Source organism: Trachemys scripta, chromosome 4 (assembly GCF_013100865.1).
Source record: "Trachemys scripta elegans isolate TJP31775 chromosome 4, CAS_Tse_1.0, whole genome shotgun sequence".
NCBI lineage: Eukaryota > Metazoa > Chordata > Testudines > Emydidae > Trachemys > Trachemys scripta.
In genome coordinates, this window is record NC_048301.1 from 28786786 (window position 1) to 28806883 (window position 20098).

The 20098-nt window shown below is 44.9% G+C and overlaps 2 protein-coding genes across 9 annotated transcripts in view; one reads left to right on the top strand and one right to left on the bottom strand.

The window, feature by feature from the left end:
• Positions 1–2844, bottom strand: part of CCDC197 (coiled-coil domain containing 197) — a 44328-nt gene extending 41484 nt beyond the window's left edge. For 3 of the 5 annotated variants that reach the window (XM_034768046.1, XM_034768047.1, XM_034768049.1), the window contains exon 1: positions 2307–2838. The gene's annotated coding sequence lies outside the window, so the exon portion shown is untranslated. Of the gene's footprint in view, positions 1–2306 lie in introns of all 5 variants that reach the window. The other 2 variants (XR_004645438.1, XM_034768050.1) reach the window with 2 other exon arrangements.
• Positions 1–20098, top strand: part of ASB2 (ankyrin repeat and SOCS box containing 2) — a 33999-nt gene that overhangs the window by 567 nt on the left and 13334 nt on the right. For 3 of the 4 annotated variants that reach the window (XR_004645437.1, XM_034768045.1, XM_034768043.1), the window contains exons 2-6: positions 7120–7384; positions 9065–9157; positions 11497–11663; positions 14188–14343; positions 16392–16637. Coding sequence is in view for 3 of the 4 variants with exons in the window: in XM_034768045.1 (XP_034623936.1) it covers positions 7131–7384; positions 9065–9157; positions 11497–11663; positions 14188–14343; positions 16392–16637 (916 nt within the window). In the remaining variant the exon portion in view is untranslated. The remainder of the gene's footprint in view (positions 1–7119; positions 7385–9064; positions 9158–11496; positions 11664–14187; positions 14344–16391; positions 16638–20098) is intronic. The other variant, XM_034768044.1, reaches the window with a different exon arrangement.

Consider the following 20098-nt stretch of genomic DNA (forward strand, 5'->3'; position numbering starts at 1 on the left):
ATGGAAAAATAGTTGCTGATGCTGTTATGACATATTTAAGGTACCGTAAAGTGCATGCAGTGTACCAGGTATAGAGTAAACTAGCAAAATGATATTAACAAATGGTTCCCTTTATTTATATCTTTGGAGTTGTTATTGCAGTTAATTCTGTACTGATGGATCCAATCTGGTAAGAAATAAACCCTTTGCATCAAAGAGTTTGTGCAGAATCATGATTTGATGGCATTGTGAGATGTGCCAATCTTACTTCATAAACAGTTAGACATGTTCTGACAGCTGGGGCTGGAATGGATTTGTTTACTTGGAAAGTTCCATCTGGAACCTATAGTTGCTTTATTCAGCATCGTGCTATAACTTGACCGACTTGCATCAACCGTTATTGCAAAAATATATTTAGCTGTTGTTGCTGCTGCTGTTGCTGCTCCTGACCTACATTATTTGTTTTCCCTCTAAACATGGTAATTCTGAATGTTTTCAAATGTAAAATCTTTTCATTGTTTAAAAAGCCCACGATATTCTTAGTAGTAAACTGCCATAATTTACTTGGAAAATTGTAGAGGTTTGACTGGCAACTTACCCCCCCCCCCCCCCAAAAAAAAGCCAGATCCTCAACCGGTGTAAATCAGCGTAGCTCCATAGACTTTAACCCCATGTGAGGATCTGGCCCAAAACATGAAGCTCTAAAGGCACAAGTTATAGCCTCGACCCTGCAAAAGACTGAAGCACATACGTAACTTTGCACATATGAGCAATCCTGTTAACTTCATATGTAAAGTTAAGTATGTATGGAAGAGTTTGCTGAATTGGGGCCTTAAAAACGAAGGGAAAAAGAAATAGTAAACCAAGCAAATCCCACTTAACTCTTTTTCATTTGGAGTCTCTTAATTTTGTTGTTGTTGTCGGCGTGATCAATGCCGTTTAATGAAGCATAAACCATAGAAACTGAAGTTCTGTATCTACCTACAAGTTGAGCAGGTGAAATCAATGCTAAGGCAAGATCCCCTCCACTGCTCCTTTAATGACCTCTTCATTATCCTTGACCTACTATCACCTTCTCTAACAGTAAGCTGCAATGCTGCTTCCCTGAGTCTTCTGAACAGGGACTGGCAGTCTGGATACATTATGTTTTATGGGAGGTGCGTTCAGAGGTGACCTGTTGTTTCATATAAATTGTCATATTTAGTCACTAATTGTACTGAACTGTGGGTCAAGAAGTTAATGACCAATTTTTTATTCCCTATACTAATATTATTTATTTGCATTGGGTAGTGGCTAGAGGACCCACTCTGGGATCAGGCCCCATTTTGCCAGCCACTGCACACACACACGACAAAAAGGAGGTCTCTGCTCCAAAGAGCAAACAGTCCGATAATAATAACGACAAATGTCCATGGTTTTTACCACAGAGGCAGATGGTGAGTCTTTACTCACATTGGTGAGCAGTTACCCACATGAGTAGCAACCTTGATTTCAGTGGGACTACTCATATGTAACTGCTCACTAATGCGAGGAAGGAAGTCATGACCTGGCCTACAATGTTAGCACTTCATTCCTTACCATGTACTTTTGTCTCTGTATACGCTTAACATATCCATGTACATTATGGGTCTAATCTTCTATGCCTTACTTAGGCAAACTTTCATTGAAGTCAATCCAACGAAAAGAAGAAGAATACTTAGCAAGGGGGAGCCTTGCCTGTGCTGAAAGTGCAGGAGCAGACCCTATGTGGAGATGGCTGTGAATTCAAACCCAGGAGGATCTTGTTAGCCTGAGATATTAAATTATAGCACAGTCAGCAAAATAGTACAATGTAAGAAGAGATCAGTAACACAGCAATTCAGAATAGAGGCAAAGGGTTTTGGTAATGAATAGTGATGGGCAAAACACCTCAATGTTTAGGTTCTGTTCCTATCAGGCACCATAGGTTCAGTCTAACTGTGTGAGCAAAGGCTCTTGTGAGATTCCCAGTATTGCCTGGGAATTCAGGGGCTATTCAGAAGTTCAAATCCAAATAAAATGCAGTCATTTTAACAGTTAAACCAGTATTTTTAAACCTACAAGCAAGATTCATTTTCAATATGAGGAGACGGTTTGAGTTGATTCTTACTTTAACTAAACTGGTTCAACCATTCCTAGTCACAAAGAGTTTTGATGGCACTAATTTCCCTTGCAGTGGATGGGGAATATTCAGTTTATAGCATATTAATCCAGGGGGCATTCATAAGGTCATTTTGGTAGCTCACCACTAAATGAAGGCAGCTCAGCTACATACCAGAAAAGCATTGTGAGGGGGAACAGTAACTTACCAGCTCTTGTGCGGCAGTAGACTGCAGGTTGGCCGGGTGCTCCGGTCTGTACAAAGAGAGAGGAAGGCATGCTTCTTGCCTCAGCAGACTTAGTTCAGATACACAATACACCTGCTGCCCAGTCTCAAAATGGAGCAGTTTTGTTTTCTATCTTTGGTGGATTCTTGCTTAACTAGTTCTCAGGAGAACTGTGTGTCCAGGCAGGATTTGGATGAAGGTTGTCATTTGCTGGTGCACAAAGCAGGGAGACTGTTCTGAGCACAAGGCACACCATGGGAGCAGGCACACGGGCCAAGATTTTCAAAACTGGGGATGCCTCAAAGTTAGGCAGGTTTGCAATTCCAGACACTCACTGAGGTGCCTACATAAGGACAATAGTAGTCTAACTTGAGGCACCTGTGCCTGAAACCCTTGGCCACAGACAGGAGCTTGAGAAAGGTGCAGAGGGGGCAGCAGATGGAAGGGGTGGGTCGGTTTGAGCAATGGGAGCCAGAGCGGAGGAAGAAGATAAGAGAGCAAAAGAGAGGAGGAGTGAGTTATGCAGAGTGGAGTTATGTGGAGTGGAGTTATGCAGAGCCTTCTGGGTCCAAACCCTACCCATAGGCTGTGGGCGCAGAAGGCCCCTGACACAGCTGAACTGGCATGATTCCACTACACGGGGAGATCAGCATGTCTGCACAGCAGATCATGCACACTCTTTGTGCCAGAGCTAACTCTCTGGGGGCAGGATGGCGACAGGCAGAATTTGGGGCAGGCTGGGGTTGGAACATCCAATGCTATGATGATTCTCGCAAAAGAGGCATGATATGGAGCCTATTCCAACCCTTATGCTGGAGTTGAATGGAAAAAAAGGATTCCTCCCCACCTCCCCCTCTGAAGGGCCCCAGCATCTAATCAAGTTACTTAGAGCTGGGCCGGGGTTACTTTGGGATTGTTCATAGTTATTTGTTTGTTTAGCAAGGACAATATAGCTCGTGTCTAGTGACGCAGGATTGAAAACGCCTACTTGTTTGGTTATGATGACACCTCTGCTTTAGTATGCAGTTGTCCGGTGAAAATGTGACCTCGCTTTCAGAGCCCTGGATGTGCGTGAAAATAGAGACCTATTAGCAGAGAATGAGTGAGACTCAAATCTGGACTCTCATCGATAAGGAATCAGAATGTCACGACTTTCTGTTACTTCTAGCCTGTCTGAAAATCCCTAGAAGTCAGGAATTTGGCTTTGGCTCCCTCATCCTTGGTCCTGCGAGTTAGATGAGAGAAACATGACTTACTAGTAAAAAAACTCTCTCTATTTTGGGCCCCATACCATTTCTCTCTGCAGGATGAGTCAGCGGTTGGAGCCGCTGCCAACGCTGTTGTTTCTGCACTCGCTGGGACTCTTGTCATAATATTTAGATAAGGGGAGAGCACCGATATGGATTTTTTTGCAAGTGGGTGGGATTGCTTAAGAGAGAAAATAAGAGTCATCCCAAAATTCACGATCCCATATACCCCCCATTACACATTCTGCAGGTGATGAAACAAAAGAAAAAGGGGGAGAGGGACACTAAGAAATTACCTTCCTGTCTAGGTTGTATGAGGCTTTCGATCATATAGAATGCCATCCAGCTACTTTGCCATGTGCAGTTAGACAACGCGGTCTCCATACATCCACAGCACACAGACACCAGCTGCCAAGCAAGTACAGTGGATGATGGAGTGTAAAACAGCAGAGCAACATGTCAGTAGTTCAACCAGCCCAGGGGCAAAGAGAGCCATTGGGGAAGGTCTGGGTCATGGTACTTGGCTTGTCTGTGGCACTAATGTCAAAGCATGGATAGGTGGCCGAGAAGGGAGGAAGGGCCACTGTGGCTCTGTTCCTGGAGCTATCAGCTGTTTGGTGGCTTGGCACAGATCCCTTGGCTGCATAGGGGTCGTAGCACTGGCCTAAGGCTGTCACTGCCTGCATGCCAGCTATCACTGAAGACAATAATCAGATATCAGCCTTGTGAGATCTGGCATAAAACAGGGTTGAAGAACTTCAAGCCTCCAACCTTTTACTTAGACAACTGTTGTGAGGTACAGCTTACATATTGTACCCCTTAATAGTCAAATTACCACTCTAGGCATGATCTAATACATACAACATTAAGGGTGACTCTCCACCCTTAATTTTCCCTCTTTTGCTTCTGTGGTGCTTGGAGTCTGAGATCAGTGCAGGCAGTAATCACATGTGTTATATACCCCGTGGAACTTTGCATAGCAGGAGAAATGAGAATAAAGGTGAGTCCTTAAATCTACATTTCCTTGCTTTTGTAGGTTTTACTCAGGCTCTTACATTTTCTTTCAATGCTTCAAAGACAGTTCCACTGATTTTTTTAATGGTAATCAGAGAAAACATCCTACCTCTCAATGGAAATATGAATAAAGACTATCTTCACAGGCTTTGACTCAACCCTCTACCACTGTAAAATCGAGCATCAGAGCTGTCTCCTCTGCCCTACAGACAACATCTGTAAAGGTAGTTTAGAGCAGTGGTAATATATTGTAGCTGGAACATGAGATACTCTAAGCTCCTGGGACCATAGTGATATGCCTGTGTGCCTGGCTCTGATGCACCACTGCTGCTCACGTTCCATGCATCTGTACTTGCCATAACCCCTACCAGAGGGTTATGTTCTCCACTAGCTGCAGTCTAGTGATCCAGAGATCGAAATGGAGAGTGTGCAGTTACACAGGAGGCTGGCAGAGTAGAGTTCTTAGTGTAGTAAACTGGCACAGACACCTAGGGTGATTGGGAATGAATGGTGGTCTAGAGCAACAAAAGGTTATATATCAGAGGGGTAGCCGTGTTAGTCTGTATCCACAAAAACAACAAGGAGTCCGGTGGCACCTTAAAAACTAACAAATATGTTAGTCTTTAAGGAGCCACCGGACTCCTCGTTGTTTTTTTAAAAGGTTATATGACTCTCTACAGAGTGTGCGTGAGAGAGAGAGACTCTGGGGGGTGGGGTGTGGGGGGCATTTTACAGTGTGCTTAGCGCAGTACAAATGCTACAGGTCTGTCAGTGCCTGACATCCCTCCCAAGAACCCAGGCTGTTCTCTTCTGTTAGACCTTGCTTTACAAATGTGACTCCTCACAGTCATTTTGAGCTAGCCTGTTATTTTGCTTATGGCGGTGTACAAAATACTTGGCAAATGTCGGTTGCAATCAGACAGCAAGGAGAGCACCTAAAAAGGGACGCAACGGTTGGGCTGAACAACTGACACATAACAGCCCTAATGAGAGGCCCTCATGGATCCTGCAGAGCTGATGGAGATCTGCACCAATGAGAGTCAGTCCAAGGAATAGGGACTCACTGGCTTTCCACTACCAGAAACTCTCTTTTGGCACAGTTGCACCTGGCTCTTGTTTCCCTATTAGAAACCCCATTGCTAGCAAAGTTATTTCCACTGGAGTAGCAGCATTAACCGGCTGTTTGCTTTTCCGCCTTGTGCATTACTTCCTCTAAGGAGCCACCTCCCTGGGTCTCTCCCACTCCCTATAAGCTGCTTTTAAGCATCTTGGAAGGGTAGCAACCTGCCTTTAAGGATTAACCAACAGGGCAGCTGCTGCAAGCCCCTCAGATTTTTTTTTCTTTCTTTAAATGCAACCTCTCCTTATTTCTCCCAAAGAGGTGATTATCTAGGAGTCATATTCACTCCTCTGCTAGTGCCAGAAAAAGGAATGCTGTCCCCACTGCATGCTCCTTTCTTCCCCCTGCTCCAAATCCTATGGGAGACACACGGCCTGGTTTTAATGTTGAGGCTTAGTGCACATTTGAGGGAGGAAGGAGACAGGGCGGTAGACACACTGTGCAGCATGCTCCCATCCAAGTGGATATGTGAAATGAACTTGGACTCTTTGAAACCAATTCTCCACCAGTCGGCGCCTTGTGTAATCTCATATACCGTACCTGCAGAGAGTGAATCCAAAGCAGGCATCAATCACTGCCATTCCAATTGGGTAGCATTTTACACCCTCTTTGCACACGTGTAAATGAGTGCACAAGGTGGGGGGCAGCAGAGAATCAGCCCTTGTGTCTGCACAGCCCTGAAAAGCCGGGGATTTAGCACAGGCCAGGGGTGAGCGACCAACCGGAACATGGGCCTGCAGAAGTGCTGCTGTCAGGAGAGGGAGCAGACACACAGAAGTGAAACTGATAGTCTCTTTTTGCTGTTCAAGCTGAGCGCACTACAGAAAGTAACCTAATAGCGTAAAGGGTGAAAAGGGCATAGCAGGCCAGATCCTAAACTACCGGGATTAACTCCATTGAAATCAACAGTTATCTTGCTTTACACCATCTGGGGATCTGGCCCAGCAACTTCCATCTTCAATAAGCAAAAACAAGTAGGACAGTAACACAGAGCGGGACGTGTTAATGTTTTCTCTGATTCATTTTTAAACTGACAGTGTTCTCTTAATCCCTTGGGGGATTTCCACTACATCTTATTGCCCAGAAGTGCCCTAACCTGAAGGAAGCAGAAGAAAGTCTGCTTTACTCACTTGTAACTTCTCCCACTTAGCAAGAGATAAATTAGCTGGGTCCGCGAGGTGCAATTATTATAAGAGGGCTAAAAGAGAAAAAGAGAAATCAGGCGCATTACGTTTAAATGTCGCCTCCAGTGGATTCGCTAAAATGTATTTTTTCCTCAACTGAAAATATGCTACAGACTCCTGGTCTGCATAAGTCAAGTTACAGATCTGACCCTGGACACAAGATGGTTGAACGTCGCTTCACATTTTCAAGATTTTGATTTTTACAGTTTCTTCTTATCCCCTGGTACTAGGCAGGCAGAAGATGGCTACAAAGATTACGGCCACAACAAACACCCAAAGAGAAACAATAGGTCATGAGGAGTACAGTCTGTACAGTAGCATGAGCGAAGACGAGCTTATTCAACTGGCCATAGAACAGAGCCTGACAGAAGATCCCTCAGGTCAGTCAGCTGCCCAGAGTCATCAGAAATCAGTCATGACAGCCCCAGGAGAGCCACCTACGTTGACACGTCCTTGCTCTCATAATCCACCACACCAGATCAATACTTGGCACAGGTGAGTGTGTGGGGCCTTCACAAAGCCCCATTGAAAAATGGTTTTCCAGACAGTTTTACAAAACAGCACGGAAACTCATTTAACAGATTAGCTTCTAATGAATTTACAATGGTCAGCTTCTGATCTCATTGCCACTGGAGTCAGCGGCATTACTCTGGCATGGCACCACTGTCAATTGGATTAGAACTTGGGCCCAAATGTCTGCTAAAAGTTGTGTATCTGTGCAAAACACTGGACCAGTCCTGCAACCTTTTCTTACCTAAAGAGTCCTCACTCAGGTGGCAGCCTCCTTGCTCCGCAGGGAACAGAGGGCTTTCCTGAGTTAGTTCTGTTCAGGTGAGGCTTCCAGGATTTTTATGAAAAAATGTGGAAAGGTTCTGATTTTTCCCCACACACAAAAGAACCAAACTATGTATATAAAACACATGGCTATAAACACGACTGAGGTGTCACAAACATCACGGACACCCAGGTACACCAGAGTAACTCCACATCTAGGCAGACCCCTCTTCCCACACAATGTCACGCTCAGTGCCGAAGCCTAAGCAGCCCACTGGGTTACAGGAACCTGCCATTTTCAAAAGCAAACATTTTTGATTTTCATTTTTAAAAATGAAAAATTCTCAAAAAAGATGGAAAAATTCATTTAAAAAAATGCTACAAAAAATCAAATAATCAAAAAATAAAAGGTGCATTTCACACCCTGCAAAAGAACAACAATTTTTATATATTTTGTGTATTTTTGACAGCTCTAATTGTAATCTTATGATGACCAATTTATTACAGGCCCCCAAACAATGTGATGGGTGTCATATATACACAGAGTGAAATCCTGGCAACATTTCCATTGATTTCAATGGGGCCAGGATTGTACCCACTGTGATTGTTGTAGTATTACAAGATCTGGTAGAGGTACTTCTGTATGGCGCCTGATATACGATCTGTTGTGGGGCCTGGTCATGTTGCTTAGCATAGGGTCTGAAATGGGGATCTGATATGGGGCAGGTTAAGGGCAGATCTGTCAGCTTTGGCCCTGTACTCCGAAGTGTCCCCTGCCACCTGCTGATTTTAGCACAGGATAGCATCTGCTGCCTTGCATACTGACTGGTGCTCTCCCACCTTTGCCTGAGCTCAGCAGTTTAGAGCTCCCGTGCTCTGCAAGGGCACAGCCTGCCCACCCTATAACTAGGCAGGTATGGAAGCCTGCAGGAAGGTTTGTGGCCCCAGGTTTTTAGCTGGCCTAGGACCTTGGTAGGGTAAGGTCCAGCATGAGGCCTGTTCCTGAATGCACAGTGCTAATGACCCTATTTCAACCCCTCACCAAACTTCTTCATCTGACTGTGCTCTCAGATCCTCCTTTCCTTGAGGTGAAGAATGTCATCTAGCTCTGTATCTTCCTCCTGTCTAGTGTGGGGAGGTTAACCTCAGTGTTGTCTTATATGGTCATTCAAATCCCCTGACACTTCCTCAGTGGGCCAAAAATAATCCAGAGCTGAGAGAGCAGCTGAGTTCTGCACAGAGCAAGCTGTGGCCATCTGCTTTCATTCAAAGCCCCGGCAGCAGGCTCCTTCTCTCTCTGTCCCTCTTTCTGCTCCTGCCTTTATTAAGGGGCCCGAAAATGACCTGTTTCTCCTATTCAGAGTATTTCTCTTTATTTCATTCGTGCCATCGCTACTCCAGGTTGGCAGCCCAGACCGGAGGCCAAGCTCCAGGGTCATCTTGGGGGGTCAGACGAAGGTACGACGGCAGCCTGTTCATCACCCCCCAGCCTGTGTAAGTGTCTCTGTCTCACTGTGTCTTGCTCCAAATTAGCCTTGTTGTCTGTCTGCCCTCACTAGCCAGCTGGAGGCTTTTGGGTGGCGGGGGTTGTGGCGTTATGTGTGTCGGGAGGAATGCATAGAACTGCCTGAGGGAATCTTATTCATTTCCTCCCTCCTCCACCCTGCCTGCCCTCCCCTGCCTGCCCCCGAGCCCCCTACACACACTCAGTCACTCCTGGGCTATTCAGCCCTACAGACCCCCCGCACTCTACTGCATGTATGCAGGCTTCTGTGGGTCCCTAGACAGCACTGAGATGGCAGGGGAGAGAGGAAAAGGGATGTGTGTGTTGTGGTTTATTTATACACGCTGGCTTCCATGTCGCAATCACAACTGAATCAGGCGGGTGTTATTTTTAACTGCATCTGTATGAAGTTCAGAGGTCGAGCCTGGGAAACAGGAACATAAACACATCAAGGGGCATCAAATCTGAGTGAAGAAGCCTGATCCTTGTCAGTGCGCTTGGTCAATGTCTTCAGGACAGCGTGAGTCTCATCTGGTCACTGTACAGGGCTCCTACGTGCAGGGGTACATGTCCTCTCCCACGCTCTCAAGAGGGGCCGTGACGTTCCTCCTCGCAGGCTGTGGCTCTTACCCCAAAGGGGAAGTTGCCATTGCAGGCTGGACTTCTTCCTTTTGAAAGAGCGTAAACGTGCTTGACTGAGTACAGCTACTGTTGGGGGAAACTGCTGATAGGTTAGATAGAGAGATCAGACAGGGAAGATGAAACAGCGGGAGGGGACCAAACTGTGCCCATACTCCTGTGAAAGAGCTGGGGGGAGGGAGAACACCTGCATGGTGTCTGCATGTCCCAGGCACAATGCCTGGGAGGATGTGTCGAGGAGAGTGCACTGTGTGTCACTGCAGAAAGGGGCAACCTAAATTACCCTGCCCACCTGCTTGTGGGTGCTAGCAGGAATGTGACTGGGTATGTGTATGTGTGGGAGCCTTGGTCACACCCCCAGTTAAGCTGGCCAAACCCTTACAAACCCCCATACTCTCAGGGAGAGCCAGTAGCATCATTCTGCCTGGGGCCTGAATGGAGTGCTGGGAAGAGAAGATGCTTCTTGCACTGTTTGTGCTCCTGCCCACCTGCTCTGGACTACTCAGAATAGACCCCCTCCCTAATCGCTCTTGCAGTGGGAATTCAGCCGCCTGCTACCTGCCTTAGAGATGCAGCAGCAGTTCATAAGATTCAGATGTTTTTTAAAAAACTGCCCGCTTCCTCCCTGCTCCCGCTGCAGAAGTTGTCGTGTTTCTGACAGAATCCAAGCAGCAGAGTGTTTATTTTTTTATACTGACCAGCTGTGCTGCAGGCCAATCACACAAGGGCTCCAGTGTGACACTCGTTAAACATTCGGGCTGTAGCGGAGTCTGCTTGGTTAAAGCAGCTAGGGCCTGGTCCAGCAAACCCATTACTCACACCAGTAGTTTTTATTCAAAGAACTACTCATGGGAATGAAGACTACTCACCTGGGTGAGGGGTTTTCAGGAAGGTGTCTTTAGGGATTTTCTAAAGAGCTAAGGGGCAGATTTTCAAGAGCTCAGATACCATATAGGTACTTTAAAAAGGACCAGTTTTTCCACAACTGTTCAGCTTTCAGCAGCTCCCATTGTGATTCCTACAGACAGATTTTCAAAGGAACTCAACATCCAACATTCTGAAAATCTGGCCACATATTTTGGTGCCGAAGCAGAAGCTGAGCATTTTTTAATACCTAGTCCTTCCTGTGTCATGTTTGGACTTTCATTGGGGTGGACAGCTTTTCTCTTCCACTCCTTAATTCAATGGAGGTGAGTTCAGATCATTACACAAAGGTTCAGGTGTTGATCTGAATTACATCACTGACTTCTGAGAAACTAGACCAGCTATCTTCCCAGAATAGACTCTCTTGTGAGGTTCCCAGCACTTCCTGCTTTCCAGAAATACCACAAGAACAATCTCTCATGGTATTTCAGCATTTCTACTTCTGGGCTCATTTCTTGTACACAATTAAGCAAACTTGTTCAAACCTCAGAAAAGTTTGGTGCAGGTTAGGTGTGAGTTTGGAGAGATGCATTGGAAAGAGGTTTCTGGACAGGTTTGACCATCCCGAGTTACCTTTTAGAGGAAAGCAGTATATGTGAGTAGAATCACATAGTCCTATAGAGCTAGTGTCCATTGCAGCCAGTGCACCCCAGAGCCACGTTTGCATAGGTGGGCCCTAGGCTTTCACAGTCATTCTTGGTTGATGCTGTAAAAAGCTTTACTGTAACACTGCAAAATGTAATTGATTTTCAACATTGTTTTAAAGAGAGCTGGATCCTGTAGTGGAAGCAATCAAGGAAGGAGATGAAAGTGCCCTGCTCAATATGATGAAATCAGGGAAGAACCTTTCTGAACCTAATAAGGATGGATGGATACCACTGCACGAAGCTGCCTACTACGGCCAAGTAGGCTGCCTGAAAGTGTTGCAAAGAGGTTAGTAAAATAAAAACAACTGATTACAAATGGAAGAGAAACTAAAAATATCAGCCCCAAAGAAGAAAATATAACCACCCCCATGTTCTGTTCATGGCATACACACAGAGAGAGATAAATATTCTTGCTGAAAGGTTGCAGTGTAACACTGCTTTATTTCTTAGATAACACACAAGAACCTAAAACCAGAGGGGGACACAGCAGGCTGTTCCCTGAAATAGAGTGGCACAGCTCACTCCACCTTACTAGAGGCCAGTTGGCTGCAGACTGAATGCTGCTAGGCCCAGATCACACACTTTCCTACAGAGCCCCATAGACAGCAAGCAGGATCAGGAAAAATCCTGAAATTTAACGTGACAAGCTACAATTTTAACAGAGTTTTCAGTACATCACACCAACCTTTGTTCAGTTCCTCGCAAAAAAACCCTTTACTCAAGCCTTGTGCATGTGTATGAATTTCACACTATTTGAATAAGCAGCTTGCAGTCTGTACACAATAAATAACAGTTAAGATCTTAAGTGCTGAGAGATATCTGTGCTATTCTGGGCTGATGTTGGCCTGCCGCATATTATCAGGTTTCTTAGGGTATAAAATAATGGTCTGGATCAGTGGTGGGCTGGGCAACCTGCGGCCCATGGACTGCACGCGGCCCATCAGGGTAATCCACTGGTGGGCCGCAAGACAGTTTGTTTACATTGACTGTCCGCAGGCACAGCCGCCCACACTTCCAGTGGCTGCGGTTCACCATTCCCGGCCAATGGGAGCTGTGGGAAGCGGCAGCCAGCACGTCCCTGTGGTCCATGCCGCTTCCTGCAGTTCCCATTTACACCTCAGCTGGTGTAAATCAATGTAACTCCAGAGAAGTCAGAGGAGCTACACCAATATACTCCAGCTGAAGATCTGGCCTGGCCTCTGTTTGCTAATAGTTAATAATGGGCTTCTGGTATACTTTTGGTTTTGAGTTCCCATTGGAGAGCAGTTGCTCAATTGCTTTTCGAATCACCAGTAGCTATAGTCAACCTTCATTTCTAACATTTTAACCTAATTTAGTGTCCAATTTATTGTTCTGTAACCTATTTTATAGTCAACCTAAAGGATGATCTCAACCTACTTTGACTTTGTTTATTTGGGGGGAGGGGAAGGGACCCTGAAATATTTTGAAGAGTTAAAGTGCCTCAAAAAAGAAAATGCAGTGCACAGATTTTGGGCATCACAACACATAGATCCAAACACTGGGCTCCAAGATGTCAAAGCAAATGGCATGCTAGATGCATACCCATGGTCAGCAGGAGCACTGCTCTGGGGTGCACTGGCTTATGCTCTAACCCCTCCAATTTATTTCTATTTCATCCAATAAAAGACACTGTCAGCACTGGCAGATACAGGTTGCACCTTTCTGATCCTCATGCAGACTCCCGTCCTCTGCCTCCCCTTCCACTGAAGACAGCATCATCACCCTTCCCCCGGCTTTCCAGTGGGGCATGGCAGCTTTACATTGTGGCTGGGACTTCACAGGAGCCTCACCAGCAGAGTATGCCCAAGGGCTGCCCTGAGTCACCCTGTTCTCAGGGAACACGCTGGTCACATCTTGCTCCTAGCCAGTGCCAGTCACCTTTGCAGCTTGTGCTGATTGCTTATGAGCCCCTCAGTGAGAGGAGCTGGATTACAGACACTCTATGCAGTAGCATGGCAAATTTTCCACCCCTCTGGGTCCTGGATTACCCCAGCAGAGATGGTCTAGAGATGGGCCTGAGTCATGATGTTTACATCCAGATTTGGCTCCATAGCCAAACTTCCCCCAAAGCTCAGGGGTGTTCAGATTTGGTGTTTCACTTTATCCCATGTACAGGCAGGCCCAGGCCCAAGTCCTGAACTTTGAATCCTCATCTGTACCTGATCTGCATTTCGAGGGGCTCGGTTGTTGTGTTCTGCTTCAGAACCATCACTAACATGTTGGTTAATTTCTCCATCAGTGCGATAAGGTGCTCTTACTGATAACCAGAAAATGCATCACCTCTAAGGCTGAGTGTTAGCCAGCATGTATTGCTATGACTGTCTAAATGCAGGCCAGCTGTATAGATGAAAGCAATTTAATGTGTCAGCAAACTCACTGATGCAATTTTTACTGCAGCATTGATTTCTGATGCCGTATTTACTGCAATGTTAATATCTGGAGTGATATGTAACGTCAAGTGATTTTATTTTCCTCTTTTTAAAAATGTTTCTTATCAGAGAGTTTTTGGGTGGTTTTGCAGAGAATCCTGGAATCTGATCTGGATGGCATGGCAAAGCTACCTCTTGGGTAATTTCCTAGCATTTGGTGTTTCATGTTTGAAATCATCATAGGAATGTAGGGCTGGAAGGGACCTCAAGTCACCTAGTCCATCCTCACCACACTGAGACAGGACCAAGTATACTTAGATCATCCCTGCCCCAAAATGATTAGCAACAGTATTCACAGTCTCAGAGTTAGACAACATGTGCTATATGCCTTACTAACTATGAACAATGACATCTCATTAGCATACCCTGGAACCACTGATCAGCGTACGCTTCAGGAAGAGACAGCGCTGTACATAGCAACAAGCAGAGGAAACCTGGACTGTCTACTTTCTTTGCTGCAAGCCGGGGCTGAACCTGATATTACAAACAAATCCAGGGAGACTCCACTCTATAAAGGTAAATGGCCTGATTTTCAGAGATGCTGAGCCCCCTAGATTTCAACTGAAGTGGCAGGTGCTCAGCACCTCCGAAGATCAAGCCCATGTTGTTTCTATATGAGTATGTATGTGTCTTTTTAAATACAAAATTCAAAGCACCTATTAGATATCAGCGCAAAAATAACCGAGAAGATGTCAGTCATTCACTTATAGTGTGGGCAAAGGCACAAATGTACAGGCTTTGTGTTGAGAACACTTTATTCAGCAAAACCACACAAAATCCATGGAATCAGAGTTTGGAGAAGGAAAAGTTCTCTTAGGTCATCAGGTCCATCTCCCTGTGAATGGATGGTTCCCCACGGCACTTTCTGTAGTGCTCTGTCTAGTGCCCCTGGTACTCTTTCTAGTGCTCTGGCTAGCCTAGTCTTAAATGTATAGGCTCAGATTTTACAAAGTGGCCACTCTCTTTGAGTGCCTGGATTTATGGACACCCAACTTGACACTGGATTTTGAAACTCTGACCCAAAATAGGCTACCAGATTTAAGGGACTGTTTCACTTTTTAATAAATATAAAAGATGGGCCAAAACATAGCATATGGAAGCACACCCAGCCTGGGAAAACTGTTACAAAAATTTACTAGCCTCAACACAAAATCTGCTTGCCCACAGGTGGCAGGTGTATTACCCAGGCAGTGTATTACCTATTTCTTGGTGGGTCCCTTTAAATTTCCTGGCACCAGCTTCACTGGGCATGTTTGCCAAAGTCTTTCAAAGTCAAAATGATCTTAAACTCAAACTTTGATAACCAACAGATTTCTTCCCAGTGCTCCTCCTGGCTGGAAGCATTTCTCACTTCTCTTCCAAGGTCTGGCAAGGAGAACCCAGGTCACTCCTGCTCCTTCTGGGAGTGGGGTTGAAGGATTACTAGCAGAACAATCTTTCCCTCTGCCTTATGTGATGCCCTTCTTCCAGGGTTTTATTTTAACTGGTTGGAGGCTTGATTGGGAGAGAAAGGAGCATTGCCCCACCCTTCATTACAAGGCTCCTTAAAAAGACAGTCATATCTTCTCATATCTTACCTCAGGACCTCTTTCACTCTGCCCACATCTGTCCCTGCTGCTCCCAGGGTTTTTATACAGTTGAAGCTACTTGGAATGGGGTAGCCTGGATCTTTCCCCTCCCCAATTCCTCTTTCCTTAAAGGGCCAGCATACCCTGTTACACTCACCCTCTACCATGATGATGAAAAAATTACTTACCTTTTGGAATGTGGGTGAGCTGAATTTTGCAAAGCTGCCATGGATAGATAATTGCTGTAATGTCAGGTCAGATAGTCCATTCTCAATGCATGTGAATGACATGCATTAATGATAGTGGGAGCTGTACCCACTCATCAAGGAAAGAATCAACCCACAGGAGAAATGATGGCATCATGAAGAATTATACTTTGGCTTACAAAGACATTGCCATTGTACTGTCCTAGCCCATATCAACATGTGATGTACAATACATTATGGCCAGAGCTTGGAAAAGTGGCCTGTGATCATAGGCACTGACTCCATGAGTGCTCCAGGGCTGGAGCACCCATAGGAAAAATGAGTGGGTCCTTAAAACCCACCAGCAGCCATCTCCCCCCACCTCATGCCTCCCGGACGCCGGCGGCCCCACCGATCAACTTCTTCCCCTCCCTCCCAGCGCCTTTGCCCACCAGGGATCAGCTGTTCCACGGCATGCAGGAGGCGCTGGGAAGGAGAGGGAAGAGCGGAAATGGGACGCGCTCCAGGGAGGGGATGGAACTGAGTGGGAAGAAGCAGGGCAGGGGGCGGAGTGGGGGCAGGAAGAAGCAGGGTGGGGGTGGAGGCTTGAGGGAAGGGGTGGCGTGGGAGCGGGGTCAGGGGAGGACTGGGGTTGAGCACCCCCGGGGCGAAGAAGAAGCAAGCGTCTGTGCCTGTGATTCTAGGTACCTCAGGTTCTAGCGTGTTGTAATGGGCACCCAGAACTGCGGCACCCAGAGTTAGTGGCCTCTTGAAAAGTTTGGCCTAAATGACCTGCCTTTTGTTAAAACAGCCTGTGAACGCAAAAACATCGAAGCTGTAAGGATGCTGGTGCAGTACAATGCCGATGCAAACCACCGGTGCAATCGGGGATGGACTGCTCTCCATGAGGCCGTTTCTCGGAATGACATAGAAATAATTGATATCCTGATCAAAGGGGGAGCCAAGATTGAAAGCAAGAACACCTATGGGATCACCTCTTTATTTGTAGCTGCCGAGGGTGGGCAGTTAGATGCTTTGCGATACCTTGCCAAGTGTGGTGAGTACAGTGGTGCTGTTCATTTGCCTTATATATTATGGCCTAAATATTCAAAAGTATCCACTAACTTTGGTTGGCTCAGTTTTTCAGTAACCAACTGGAGACAAGGCCTAGTTTTCAGAGGTGGTGAACACCTGTTGTTCCCTGAAAGCTTCTAGCAAGAACAGTCCACATGGGTTTAGAATACAGGTGCACAATGATTGTGCTTCTTCAGTATCAATGGTCACTCAATTTAGAAGCAATTTGGTGCCCTTACTTTGTGCAGCAATGATAACACAAAAGTTTTCATGACTGTCACTGTACATGTGTATCCTAAAAATCCAGTGACAGAAGAATAAGTCACAGACAGGGAAAGATAAGAATAAGGTCAGAGTTAAATGTTAGCCAAGCATGGTCTGCTCATGAATATTCAGTAAGATATGACTTGGGCAAAACTAGTTCTCCTCAAATATTGTATCACTTTGTCCTGTTTCCCATAATGTTGAAGGTTCACAGTATGCAGTGCTGTTGTAGCCATGTCAGGATATTGCAGAGACAAGGTGGGTGAGGTAATATCTTTTATTGGATAAACTTCTGAAGTAAAATAAATAGATATTACCTCATCCACCTTGCCTCTCAGAAGGTCACAGGGAAGATATTCCAGAAACAATTTTTTTCCATGGTCGAGGGACTCCCTCTTGTGGCGTAGGGTAGTTCACTGAGGCTCTATTAGCAAAAACAACAAGGAGTCCTTGTGGCACCTTAGAGACTAACACATTTATTTAGGCATAAGCTTTCGTGGGCTATAACCCACTTCATCAGATGCTTGGAGTGGAAAATACAGGAGCAGGTATAAATACATGAAAGGATGGGATTTGCCTTACCAAGTGTGAGGGCAGTCTAACAAGACAATTCAATTAACAGCAGGATACCAAGGAAGGAAAAATAACTTTTGAAGTGGTAATGAGAGTGGCCCATTTCAGACAGTTGACAAGAAGATGTGAGTAACAGTAGGCGGAAATTAGTATTGGGGAAATTAGGTTTAGGCTTTGTAATGACCCAACCACTTCCAGTCTTTATTCAGGCCTAATCTGATGGTTTCCAGTTTGCAAATTAATTCCAGTTCTGCAGTTTCACATTGGAGTCTGTTTCTGAAGTTTTTTTGTTGAAGAATTGCCACTCTTAGGTCTGTTATTGAGTGACCAGAGAGACTGAAGTGTTCTCCTACTGCATTTTTGAATGTTATGAATCCTGATGTCAGATTTGTGTCCATTTATTCTTGTAGCTTTTAGCCATAGCCCTTGAGTAGGAGTTATGGAGCCACAGGTCTCCAGTGGGAGCAGTGAGGGGCACAAAGCCTCCTAGAGCTCCTCATCGTGCAGAGAAAGTGCAGCACTGTCCATCTGTAGGAGGGTGCAGCGTACACTCCCTTTCTCGGACAGCCAGCTCTGTTGGCTGACGAGGTGGTAGAAGGGACCTTAGCTTGGTTTCTTCCCTCCCTATCCCTTTTCAAGTGGCTTGTGCTCCAGAGGGCAAGGATCAGTCTTTGAAATCTATGTGATTTTTGTCCAACCCTTTAGCAAGGGGCACAGAGGGGAGAAGACTTCTTGTACCTTCCACACTTGTACACCTGCATTGGGGCTGGTTACCTCATTATCCCCATTTTACAGAAGGAGATACCATACTCACCATTCCCACCTCATAGGGGCACCAGGAGGATTAATGAGGAGGTGTGTGTAAATTACTTTGCGGTTGAAAAGCACTAAATAAGTTTCTTAGTGTTAGGGAGGGGGGAGGATTTTAGAGTCCCTAGGTAAGGCCAAATCCTGCTCTCATTACTCATGTAAGGAGTTAGTCCCTTGGAAGTTATCAAGTCTATTGTTGTGAGTAAGGCAAGCAGGATATGGCCCAGGAAGAATGTATTTCTTAGTCAGTCAGAGGAAGAATAAGAATATTTTGATTCTCATAATGAGTCAAGAAGTCACATCTCATATTACTTCCGCCCCAGAAAGGCCTTTTAGAATCCAGCTCTCTCCTGTAGTCCCATGAGTCTTTGTGCTCACTTCTTTTCAGGTGGGTTCATAACCTTAAAATCTCTCTTACGCATGCACCAGAGCAGATTCCTGGCATGTCCTGATGCATGTAAAACCAACCCTTTGGCTTCACCACCCCTTACAAAGAAATGATAGGTTGGCCCCAGCAAATAAAGGGAGACCATGTCATTAATTTCCAGTGCGAACAACAAATTTTATGTAGTTTATCAAATAATAATGAGCCAGATTCTCAGCTGGTATAAATTGGTAAGGCAGCATTTAAGTTAATGGAGTTACACTGATTTACACCAGCTGGGAATCAGACAATATGTGGTGGGCCTGATTCTCATTTACACTAAGGCCACTTACACCACTTTTGTCATGTAAAAACACCTTAGAAGTGGATGCAAATATAATTTACTCCCACTCTGTCTCCTTTACACAGCCTCCTTCAATGAGAATAAGTAAATGAGTAAATGAGAATCAGGCCCAACATATAGAAATATATTGATGAAATAAGAACTAAACCACAATGAAGATAAGAAAAATCTCTAAAGAAAGATATGTGGTTGTAAAAATATAGACTGCAGTTATGGCTGATAGAGAACAAAAAAATATTGCTTGCTTTCCAGTTCACATTTTTCACAAGTCAGCTTTATGTGACATTGAAAACTAACCAGTTACTCCATCGTGCTTTAAACACTGATTTGAATATGATTTGTGGTTCAACTCAATTACATGTTAGTATGCCCTTAAAGTTCAATTTTGAGGAAAATCCAATAAAACTGCCCAATATTTTCAAGCCATAAAAGACCTGCTGAGAACCTCAGTAATAATATAATTGTTTTTTTACAATAACCAATGTTTGCCATAAATAAAAAAGAAAGATTTCATTTATTTCTCATTAAGAAAGTAGCCCTGTTTTGTGTTTTGTCATTGAAATTCTCCTGGTGTTTCGAGCTACAGTATCTTTAAATTGCCAAACAAAACACAGATGTTTCAGTTAGGGGGGAAATGTTCTCTTTGGCAGGGAGTTTTCATGCCCAAACAAAAGACTGATAGACTGTAGGGGTTTTTTTGTTTGTTTGTTTGTTTTTCCTTCTTATCAGAGTTTGGGAAGCAGAAAACCAATGGATTGTAATTCATTTTGGGATACTCATAGATCAGGCAGCCTGAAGGTGGAGTGGCACTGTGTATTACAATGGAAGCCCAGGTTTGGAAATTGACACAGGTTTTCAGGTCCTAAAACTGTGCCACAAAAATAACAACATTTCAATATAGTTGTGGCCCAACAATATTTTATCATGGTTTATTTTTGCTGGTGTGCACATTAAACCATGTAATGACTACAGCTAGTCAAATAATACAAAAAATAAAATCAAATGCAAAAACCCTACCATGTTACAGAATCATCTTTTAGCCTGGGTATATGCACAAGGATTAAAACAT